At 49.0% G+C, this 12023-nt stretch overlaps 1 protein-coding gene and 1 long non-coding RNA gene across 2 annotated transcripts; both read right to left on the bottom strand.

Moving 5' to 3' along the window:
• Positions 1-490: 490 nt before the first annotated feature.
• Positions 491-2636, bottom strand: LOC119097130 (uncharacterized). Its single transcript, XR_005094135.1, has 3 exons — positions 2538-2636; positions 2200-2307; positions 491-1584 (listed from the first exon to the last, which is right to left on the bottom strand). It is a non-coding gene; the product is annotated as an uncharacterized LOC119097130 (long non-coding RNA).
• Positions 2637-3710: 1074 nt separating this feature from the next.
• Positions 3711-11651, bottom strand: LOC119097221 (uncharacterized). The gene is made up of 5 exons (XM_037220274.1): positions 11526-11651; positions 10433-10510; positions 6849-6956; positions 6253-6314; positions 3711-3944 (listed from the first exon to the last, which is right to left on the bottom strand). Exons 1-5 carry the CDS (start codon positions 11626-11628, stop codon positions 3711-3713), a joined length of 585 nt encoding a protein of 194 aa, XP_037076169.1. The 5' UTR covers positions 11629-11651.
• Positions 11652-12023: the final 372 nt, after the last annotated feature.

Raw genomic sequence — 12023 nt, forward strand, 5'->3', positions numbered from 1 at the left:
GACGCTCAGCCCTGTTCTTCTTAAAGGAGATAGTATACATTTGTATGGAGTTTTGAGCAAAAATAGCCATCTTGATGCAGTTCACAAACATGCTTTTCAAAGCCATCTTGGTTTCAGCTCTACATGCCCGCAAACATTGCAAACTATGTGGGAAGACTATTTCAAGGTCCATGACCACAAGATAAGATCAGTAAAATCTCACCATTTCTTTGGCCATAAATAGCTGGGAATTGGATCTCAATTTATGTTGTGCAAGGTACGATAACGTCATCAAACAATGACGCGTTGAGGAGCATATTTATCGAACAGGGGACGAGGACGAGGACGAGAACGATGACGATGGCGATGGCGATGACGATGGCAATGGCGATGGCGATGGCGATGATGATGTCAATGACGATGACGCGCTCAAGGACGAGCACGTCGTAGACGATGATGACGACCACGACTGTGATGCAATAAAACATGCAATAAAACAAAGCATTGGCACCGCTTGACAATATATTGTTCAAACCAAATACAAAATAATTAATAGAACACCGTTTGCAATACATCACAGAGATGTGGTGGTGCAACGTGTCCGATCAAATATTGAGCACCACAGAGCGGTGTCAAAAACTGCATTTGTGGCCATCCAAAAATCTATTTTCAGGGTTCTCACAGACAAGCGTTCGTACCGAATGCATTGTTCCGGATCATGGCTTCAAATTTCAATGTGCATCAGATGTGCTGGCGCCCCTTGCTTAGTGACCACAGTTCTTGGTGCGTCAATTTACCAGCGCACCGTGCATTTTTGTGCTCGAAGTCTTCACAAATTCAGGAAGCCCATTAACCGTATTAACTCTCGCTCCGATAGCGGCGGGGGAGGGGGAGGGGGGGGGATGTGAGCCCCATAGGATTTTGGGGGACAGCGCCTTGGTGTGTAGTGTAATCACGCCCATAGTTTCGCTAGCGTAATGGACGTTAGTTGCGCGTGTTTTGACCGTACCAGCATGCTTCTAGCTTTCCTGGTTTCCAACGAGGAATGGTTTTGTAGGAACCCTCTAAGAACTCCGCGATCCGCGGCCGGCAGGTGGCTACCGACGAAGCCGTCGATCGCACATGTCGGGCCAACACTGTCGCATTAACAGAGCCCTGCACCATGAACATATGCTGAAAACACATAAAAATGCATCAGTGTGCTCAAAATTAAACAAGAAACACCGTTGTGTCGTTTCATGTTTCTGTCTGGCATGGTATTGTCACTGGCCTTTTGATCTGGCTGAATGGGGTCAGTTATTGACCTAGCACCTTGTCAACACCAATCCAAACTAATAGCGAGAGCTCGTTGAGGCCAATTCACTGTTTTCTCCGCGAGGCTCTATCTTTCTTAGCTTGGAAATCGGAGGGGTGGGTCGTATCAAACTTTCTATCGTTCCGCGCTATTATGTGGGGCGAGTCAGGGCGAGGGTTAAAGCTGCTTCTGAACGTGTTGGTTGTTGTCTTGTAATTCCAGCTGCAGTGGCCGAGGCAGAACCGAGGATCAGTCGCGGCATAGCTTCAGATCCTTCGCCCACTGACACGGCACCGCTCCATCATGTTTGACTGCAAAGGCACAGACATGCCGTAGTGAGCATGGTGACAACAGGGTCCTTTCTCCTATGCTCGCGTCGCGCCGTGCATTGCAGCGAAAGTGCGCCAAGGGCTCCCTAAAGTTGCCAGTGCTCCTGGTTTGAAACTGATTCAAATGCACCCTCCGCTGATATACTTATAACATTTCCATTTTGTGGCAATGTATTTGTTTACTTGAAACGTAACCTTTTCATGAGGTGCTGATGGTGACGGCGGCGATGATGATGATGACAGCATATTACGCTCATGTTGCCACATAGACGCAAAAATGTTGTGTCCACTGTAGCTGTAAGATAATTAGACCATACGAACCGATGTTCAGAAATGCGTCACGCGCAGCTTAAGGACACTTCATTCATTCTGCTACTGCACTACATCAGGTGTTACTGCACTACATCATTTTGCTACTGCATTCCGACTTACACACACCAAACAATGCATACAAATACTATCTAAACAACTGTTAACTGCTGCCTTAATGTGCACTTACCTGGTTCCGGACAGCTTTTATACGCGCAGGCCCAAACGGCCTAAACAGGCAGGCCCAGGCCTAAGCAACTGTAAACTGCTGTCTTAATGTGCACTTACATGGTTCCGGACAGCTCTTATACACGCAGGCCCAGACGCCCTTGCCGCAGATGCACCTCTTGCATCCAGCCATGCCCTCTTCGCCGGATCGGCAGTGTGTTATCACCCCTGAAACATCACATATTAGTGGTCGCAATCCACAGAGTAGGCTGCTTAAAAGACCAACGTGTAATACTTTTCCTCTGGCCCATTCATCGGCAGCTGATGCAGGAAAAGGTAACTGGCGGTCGCCGTCCTTGCTAATTAATCTGCCGTCCATTAATATCTTTGCCGAACTTTATACGTCTCGCAGAGCAGAAGGCCAAGGACGACAAACTTAAAACACGTGTGCTACTCACGGCGGCATTTGCCCTCTCCGCAGTAGGGAGCGTATTGTGGGCAGTCAGCATCCGTTTTGCACAGCTGGGGCTTCCGCACTGAAAGCAGTGAGGCTACGGTTTATGCACTGAACTGTCACACCTCGGTCATTCAGTCAAAGAGCCTGGGAAGCTGCATTTGCCCAAATGTACAGGTTTTTACATTTGAACGTGAGCAAGAAGAATTTGCAATATCAGCCATTCATTTCTCCGTTAGCACAAAGCACTCTTCTCTTACAACGAGACTAGGATGGATTCTTTGCAGTGACACAAAAGATGGCCGTTAGCTCGCGTGTGAATCACAAAAAGTGGCTCAAGTGCAGTGTGAGTACTGTTTTTTGTGAATTGCTATACCATGAAAGCTGTTAACGACGCATGCTCACGCACATGTAAATGTGCACTTGCACGTCACATAGGGTTTATGAAGGGCTAAGGAAGGTTTAAAGAGACAGTCAGCCAGGAATGTGGCAGAGAATGTTGAGCGGTAATGGAGTGTAGGACAGAATGTGCAAGCGATATAACAGTGGGAATCATTGGCGCCAGAGGTGGGTGGTGGAGCACCCTTACTCACTGCTGGCCAACGGTGCCACTTGCAGCCACACCGATGGTCTGTGAATACCCCGAAATTTGGTTGATATTCCATCGTTTATGACATTTTGTCAACAGCTTGGAATTGTCAATGTCCATTGCCCCAGACCCAGTTATAGATCCAGATCAAGTGGCCGTCTGACACATTAAGTGGTTGTCTGGAGCTTCCGAGACGAATACGCAAATCGTCTACCCGTGAACAGGCTCAGTTTCTAAAGTTGTTATTAGCATTAGCAATGCCTCTGGAAAATAGCGACAACGTTTGTTTATGTGTTCTACTTCGCTGTGCAAATGGCTATTGCAATGATTGAATCAGACAAGGGAAGCGAGCTGTGACGCAGCGCAATAAGCTGACGCTGTGCTCGCCTCAGGTTGTGTTTCTGCACCACGGTGTTCCTGTCAGAAGTTGTCACCCTGTGTCACCTTCGTAGAAAAGTCAGGTCCCCGTCCTGTATCCGGAACTACTTCCTTTATTGCCTCGTCTGTGGGTCCGTTCCTCCCCCCCCCCCCCCCCACCCCCCCCCGATCTCCCCTGAAGATGTTTCCCGGTGTTACATCACCCCGGGGCTATTTCCCGCTGTTTACCTGCGGCCTTGGGACTGTCGCTGCTGGCAGGGCACCACGAGCGTCGCCGGCTGCAGCCACGCTGTCGACGCGGACGGGCGGCGGCGCAGGTTCGCCGGCGTCGACGACCGGCTCCGGCCCGGCGGCGGGAGGCAGGGAGGACAGCTTCTCTGCACCCTTCACCGACGGGCTGGCCAACGGTGTGTCACTGGCCGGCGGTGGGTCCATAGGCTCAGCCTGCGAGGAGCAGCCACGGGCCGTATATTTTTAGTGCTGCGGAGTCGTGCGTGCTTTGAACGGAGCATAAGCAAGAGGTAAACTCGGTTGTGCGATGGCGTAAAACATTGCGCAGCAGCCTCTTTGTAATTCGAAATCGTTGCTTGTCGGCGCGCTGGCCTATCCACAGAATGGTGCGTTAATAGCTGACTGCCTATCCAACTTCGTTAGCATCCGGCGAGGAGCGGTCGCATGCTAGCAGTGCACGGCACAAAAGGATGCTCCGGCGACCCCTTGCAGCTGTAAAGGACGGAGGTGTCCTGTTTTGACGAAATGGACAACACAGCATGGGTGGTGAGGTCTTGTTCACGTATTGGGCTATGTTTAAGCAAGTACTCTGATCTCAGAAACACCATTGCATGCTGTACAAACCAGTAAAACAATAGCTTTTCAGCGTAGTGTAGGGGAAAACTGCAGACACCTTGGATCCTTATTCTTATCATGGTGTACATAAATCACCTCCCGCGAGAGTGTTGTTATACTTCCAATTCGTTGTCATGAGTTTGAGCACAACTTCGCTTGTTCGTTATTTTTTATTACGAACACCAAGTGGCACAGGACGCGATGAGTACATCGCCGTAAAAGCGCAAGGCGTAATCTCAGCGTCTATCCTAACAATAATGACAAACAGTCCTCGCCGGTCAGGGAGCCCACGACCCACCCACCTACCCATCCGATCTGCTAGCTGCGACGGGTCCCGCGTCCGCCGCCGGTCAGGGAGCCCACGACCCACCCACCTACCCATCCGATCTGCTAGCTGCGACGGGTCCCGCGTCCGCCGCCGGTCAGGGAGCCCACGACCCACCCACCTACCCATCCGATCTGCTAGCTGAGGCGGGTAACGCGTCCGCCGCCGGTCAGGGAGCCCACGACCCACCCACCTACTCATCCGATCTGCTAGCTGCGAGGGTCCCGCGTCCGCCGTCGGTCAGGGAGCCCACGACCCACCCACCTACTCATCCGATCTGCTAGCTGAGGCGGGTCACGCGTCCGCCGCCGGTCAGGGAGCCCACGACCCACCCACCTACCCATCCGATCTGCTAGCTGAGACGGGTCACGCGTCCGCCGCCGGTCAGGGAGCCCACGACCCACCCACCTACCCATCCGATCTGCTAGCTGAGACGGGTCCCGCGTCCACCGCCGGTCAGGGAGCCCACGACCCACCCATCTACCCATCCGATCTGCTAGCTGCGACGGGCCACGCGTCCGCCGCCGGTCAGGGAGCCCACGACCCACCCACCTACCCATCCGATCTGCTAGCTGCGACGGGTCACGCGTCCGCCGCCGGTCAGGGAGCCCACGACCCACCCACCTACCCATCCGATCTGCTAGCTGAGGCGGGCCACGCGTCCGCCGCCGGTCAGGGTTGCATTTATGAGTGTGTCCGGCCGGCGGCAGGCACTCGACCTGGTGACGTCACTCGGTCACCCCTCAGCTCCCCGCGCGGTCCGGTGACGTCATTCAGTCATCGCTTAGCACCCCATGCCATATGGTGACGTCATTGAGTCATTCCTGAGCACCCCGCGTCTGCTGGAAGTTCTGAAGCAAATAGTTTGGTTTAAAGAAGAAATGCCTGGAAACCGTTCGTTGCTGCTGCTTTGTATAATTTTGTTAACATTTATTTCTTACATATAGATATGTATTGAGCTGCTCATTTTCATACGGATGACCATACATGACCACACAAGAGGGAGTAGGTGTTGTAGGATTTTGAATTTGGAACATGCGAGCGTTGAGGTCTAACATTTTCATTCACAGCCCCGAATTGAAGATGCTTTCAAGCCTAAATCCAAAGCTGTGATGCATTGCAGGTGCAGTCACACCGCAGCGCTCGTGCATTTTCCGTTTGCGTGATCGAGAAGACTGGGTGGATGCCACCTCAAGCGGGATTCGTTTCATCTTCTCGTGGTTAATTGCATGTAGTAGTTTTGGTATGCTGTTCTTTTGTTCTTGGGCAATGTAAATGTCCTTGCATTGTGCCTTTGCACGATTTATTGAGCTATCTCACCGATAATGTCAAAAACCTTTGTTTAATTCTACGTTGTTAGGAAGGTATTACTGCCAAGTAGGCGCTGAAGCTAATCAACAGCTAGTGCACCGCACTGCTTAAGGCGATGACGGAGATTACTATTCAATTTTAAGCATTCATTCATTTCATCATTTTCTCCTTGATTTTAATTCTTTTTTATCTCTCTTTTAATTCATTCGCCATTTGAACGAGCATTTCACAATGTAAACGTTCTATGTGACTGCACCACCAGTAACGTACCGAGCTTTGGCTCCGGCACAAATCCTCCGCCAGGCGGCATGGCACAGCTCCGTTGTAAGGGACTGGAAACATGGAAACACTGTGATCTGGGGAACAAGTGGGTCCTATTAACACGGGCTTAGACGCTAGCAACATATATCGGTATAGATGAGCCTGAGAATGCGCTGTGGTTGACAAGACAATAACTGGAGGGTTGAATATTCTGGAGCTCAGAAGTTTGTAGAGGAGCATCTCCTTCTACGTCACATTGTAACTGGCCCCATGCCTAGCTTGATCCAGCGTGCTCTTTTCGGGATGCAAAGCTTCTTTTCTCACTCATGTCCTCGCATACGCTTCTTGCTCACACAAATACTGCGTAATTGCATTAAGTAGATATAACTTTATATAAATATATGTGTAGTAATATATATATATATATATATATATATATATATATATATATGTACGCATATATATACTTATATCTAAATTCCTCACAAAAATGCTGCGTAATTGCGTTAAGATTATAGAATCATATACATATATATATATATATATATATATATATATATATATATATATAATAAAAACACACCAGTCGGGCTACCGCTACTCACAGCTCCTGGCGCACGCCTTCCTCGTGCACGCCCAGCCACCATTTAAGCAGACGCAGCTGTTGCACGACGCCACACCGGTCTCATTGCCAGTGCAGTAGGCCGTGATGGCTGAAACAACAGGCATCTTATCACTGGGGTTATCGGGCCATAACACGCTCCCGCCATGGGGTCACCGAGCCATGTCACGCCCCGCCATGGGGTTACCGAGCCATGTCACGCTCCCGCCATGGAGTGCATGCAAGCATTCCGTTTGCCGTGTTGTCAAGGTAGCATACTCAGCACTAATCGTGGCTCCTATGTCAGGGGCTGGTGGATTAGTTTCCACATTGCGTTTAAGTGAGTTTCGTTTCATCTCTGGTGTATGCTAAGAAGGTGCACGCGGCCAGTTTTGCCTTTCTTATGAGTAAGTTTGACCGCTCCCCAAGCGTATATCGGGCGTGTCAGTTTATCAGTTTGGTGCGAACGGGATATGAAATTTTTAGATCCTCGGTTCCCTTCCTGTCATTACTCGGAATTGTGGATTCATTGAAGGCAGTGGTACCATGGAATTTGGAGAATGTATTGAATGGTTATGTGTGTTGCACCACAGTTATCTCATGGTGGTGTATTCAACACCTTTCATGCCAGAAACTTGTATCCTGAGGGTAAACCAAAACATTTCATTTTTTACTCGAACATATGCATGCTTTTTTAAACTAACACCATTTGTTCGTATTACAGGAGAATCTGAAATGCGTAACGTATGTAAACTACGAAATTTAGACGGAACTCGTATGTGAACTTTATAATAACCACACGTTTGGTGGTGGGCATGCCTCTAGCACCATTCCAGTTCAGTGGATCAGATCAGTTTTTCTCCCATGGTAATCCGATGCCTGCTGCATGGTAGATTCGAGTGACGTCGCGAGGCGCCACCGGCATGATGTCATCGACGCCTTAGAGAAAACCAGAGTGACGTCATACTCCCCGTTCCTAGCGAACAGCAAAATAATACTCACAGACTGCATGTGGATGCGATTATTAGCAGACCCTAACCAAAATACCAGCGTGCTGCTCCTAGAGGCGAAGCGAGACGGGATGAAAAGGCTGAAGATCTAACTGTTCGGGCTTGGCTCACCTCTAGGTTGGGAAGGGTAGGTTGGTGAAGGGGGTGCTAGAAGGCCGTGGGCGGGTTAGACGGTACAAATGTCCCTCTCAGTTGGCTTCCCTGGCTTGACTCGTAGTTATTGCATGTGGTCACCGCTTCCCGCCCCGCCATCACACGGCGTTCTGCACCTTCAGTCGTTTGCATAGGGGTTTCAAATGAAAGAGCAGTGTAACCTAAATGCTACATAGCAACAAGATCAGGATAAGGACAATAAAGCAGCCTTCAGTGCCACAGAAGACCACCATGTATTTACCTTTTCCATGCAAAGGTAAGTACAAAATAAAAAAAGCATTGCATCAAACAGTTCGCACGTCGTGTAAGCGTTTCAGCTTGCGTGATGCAATTTCGGACTACAGCTACATCGGTAGCCAGACAACATCAGTAGCCACCTTGACAGTGTTGTAAGTGCTGCCTGTTAACAAAACTTCTCTCGAAATGCCCCGCTTAAAAAATTGTGTTACCATGATAAAAAGCCTACAGATTGGCTACATAGTATCCAAATAACATTTCTTGGCTGATAATTTCCTACGTTATGAGGTGTAATAAATCATGCAGCCAAGAAATTTAAAAAAAATGATATTGATCATTGCTGGGGTGTTATGGTAGCAAACAGCTTGAGCACTCGCATATCACAACTTTTCTACTTTCGACAGATTTAACGTGAACATTTGCCTTGCGTGGATTCCCGCAATCAGCGCTAAGCAGCGCCTGCTAGATAAGCCTGACCCCTCGCTGCGATCGGTGATTTGAGGCCAAGGGCAGAATTTTGCGGCAACAGCTAACGTACCGCAACGATCCACAGAGTTCGTCCTGCTCTCCGACGTCGCCTGACCTTTAGCGCGGCCGCTGCAAAGAGCTGTAGGCCAACCAGTCGAGGACAAATGGCAAGCGCATTATAACGCCATCTCGCCGCAGGTGGGTGAACTTGAGGGCAGGCGCCCCGGCCACGCACGTGCCAGGGTGGGTTGAGCAAGGGTCCGTACTTCCAAGCGCATAGTGAACTCAGAACTGTGCGGTAAGTGAGGGAATAGTTTGAGAAAACACTCTTTAATCATAGCAAGAATGAAATGGATATTTTGATGTCGCAATCTTGCCCTTTTCAGTTCACAATAAGGAATGTCCAATTCATAGCCAAATGATGACCAGTTGATATTGAAATTACTTCAAAAGAAATTTCCCTGCAAATGTTTAAGCACAATTAATTCGTGTGGTACATGTAAGCACATCAGGGTACATGTACATGTAGTACATGTGGCTTACATGTAGTTTACACGCATGTGTAGTACATGTAAGCACATTTACACTTCAACGGCGGTGTCGCCTGACGCTATTTCTGTGTTTGGGAAAGCAGCTAGCTGTCGAGGTCCCAGCATCATAGAGGAAGGTAAAATGCTTGCCCTGCATTTAATATCCTTCCATGTGCTGAAAGGCTTAAACAGCTTAGATTTCTAGCGTTGCTAAGTGACAAGATAAACTAACTTCGTAGTTCTCACCTGAATATCTCTGCATTATGAATGCCAACCAACAACTACCAAATTGAGTGTGTTTTTCTCTTCAGCTTTATTCAAAAGACTTCAGCCCCAATAACAGCATATTTCTAGAACACGCGTCTAGCACACCTGTCGCCTTTACTGTTGCTGCCAGTTCAATAACCTTTTGCACTGCTGATCTGAAGGGTCCATGCACATTTTGATCGCCTGGATTTTGCCAATGACTTGAGCTAAATCCATCTCAATTTCTAAAAACACCGATTTTTCGGTTCTTCCGTTCAGAACATTTGTAGACTAGCATAACTATCATAAAGTGAAGCTTTCACCGATTCGCTGATGACCAGCCTGTTTTAAATCTAGGTAAATCCTTTGAGGACAGCATGGCGAATTTTGGCGTTTGCAAAGCACTTTATCATTCAACGGTTTTATGACAATTGTCCATCGTGGGGCTGTGCAGCTGTTTGCCGAGTCGCTAATTTCAACTGTTTTATACATTTCCTTGACATCATACGACACATTGGCATAAGGCCAGGGACGGGAAATAGTTTTGTCCAGCCTTGGCGCGTTGGATAACACAGCCGAGCTGTGGGATTTGTGTGTGCTTCACATCGCGCCCGCCGGGGTCAAGTCGCGCTAAAACGGCGCATTCAAACTCCACACAGTCTCACGGTGAAATATAAGAGCTACTTGCCATCAGTTTTAGATTTGCATGTTTTGCAGCCAGTCGTAAAAAACGCATTTAAATTGATGCATATTTATCGCATTCCAGGCGGCACATGCAAACAAGTCGCAGGTGTCTAGGTAAATCGCAAATTTTGAACTAAATTCAACACGCCATAGATGTTCGTCTTATATGTGCTCTATTCCGACATTAGCATGTTTGTTTCATTCTGAACTGAATGACAAGACCTCGCGAAAATAGCTTGGCATTATCACTGATTACTTACGTCGGCATTTCTTCGCCACGCAGTACGGTCCGGCCCTCGGGCAGTCTTTATCACTGTAGCATACTATTAATTTCCAGCCTGTGAACAGATCGGAGGCAGGACGGTTATCTCGATTCGTTGGTAAAAGGCTACAATGTATTCCCGAAGCTTGGATATCACCGGTCTTGAACTATGCTGGGAGAACAACACATCAAAGCAAGAGAACGAACAAAACCATTGGTCGGACGCACCTGATGCTGAAAGCGTTATTGTACTGTTAGACACCGTTATACTGCATCTGTTACAATGTTATAACATTCTCATCGTGCACTGTTTTGCTGTTATGACGCTGTAATACTGTCCTGTTATGTTGTTATGACACTGTTGTACTGTACTGTTAAACGGTTATAGCATTATTATGTTCCACTGTTATGCTGTTAGAACACTGTTGCACCGTATACCACACTATTGTACTGTTAAGCTAATCTCTGTTCAGTCAGCCGGCAAAAAATCCGAAACGGAAAGACGGTACATCGAAACTGCCGATTTCTGACACATAGAACATGGCCGTTCGTACTGGTGTTGGCAACCAACATCCATCCATAGAGGTGTCCAGTACATCACACATGCAGGTGTGCCATCTAGTTACGAAGTTAGAGCACAACAGCGATAGGTTGCAATGACAGTGATCCTGAACGCTGCAACAAGTAGCAACAGCAACGAGCCCGCCTATATAAAATGTATCACAAAATTAATCTACTTCATCTGTTGTGTATTCGCACATATTTATTTTGATTTCCTACAGATGTGGGAGGTTCCCGCCGGCGCATGTAGTTACATTGGTTATAATTAACATACATCAGGAATTGTCAAAAATAGATACAACAGCATGAACGATTTTGCGATAGGGAACCATACAGATCAAGAAAGAATCGCAACTGATTTCAGAGCGAAACCACTGCAAGTCAGGTGTAGCCTGCTGCAGCATTCCAATAACAACGACCACCGTAACCAACCGCTGATGCGTGCTGGCTTCATGACCACAGGACAACGCTAACTGGAGGCGCGTGCGAAACCCTCCCGCACAGCAACACAGCACCGTCCAAAGCGTTACCTCCTGCGGTGGTTAAGTCGCACAGAGCGCTGAGGATCACGGAAATGATGACGAGCCTGGACAAAACGCCGGCAGACCGAGTGATGCTGATTTTGGAGAGCATGGCTGCGGTGTGCCCTTGCCCGACGCTGCGGCGTTTGTGGCTGGTAGCGTCTGCACGACGGCTCCACCGTCACATTTTGTGGTGACGGGGCGCCAGCCTCTAAAAGTCACGGCGCCTGATGGACACGGTGGAGGACACACGACCCCGGACCCGCCCACTCTCTGACGCGGCCGTGGCGTGGCAGGTCCGCCGTCGGCTCCCAGACACGGCTCGGGCTGTGTGCTCTGGGCCTTGCTACACGTGGCGCAGCACGTCCGCCGTCGGCTCCCAGACACGGCTCGGGCTGTGTGCTCTGGGCCTTGCTACACGTGGCGCAGCACGTCCGCCGTCGGCTCCCAGACACGGCTCGGACTGTGCGCTCTGGGCCTCGCCACACGTGGCGCAGCACGTCCGCC

This window comes from Pollicipes pollicipes, unplaced genomic scaffold (genome assembly GCF_011947565.3).
Source record: "Pollicipes pollicipes isolate AB1234 unplaced genomic scaffold, Ppol_2.1 Scaffold_4295;HRSCAF=5057_pilon_pilon_pilon, whole genome shotgun sequence".
Classification (NCBI taxonomy): Eukaryota; Metazoa; Arthropoda; class Thecostraca; order Pollicipedomorpha; family Pollicipedidae; genus Pollicipes; species Pollicipes pollicipes.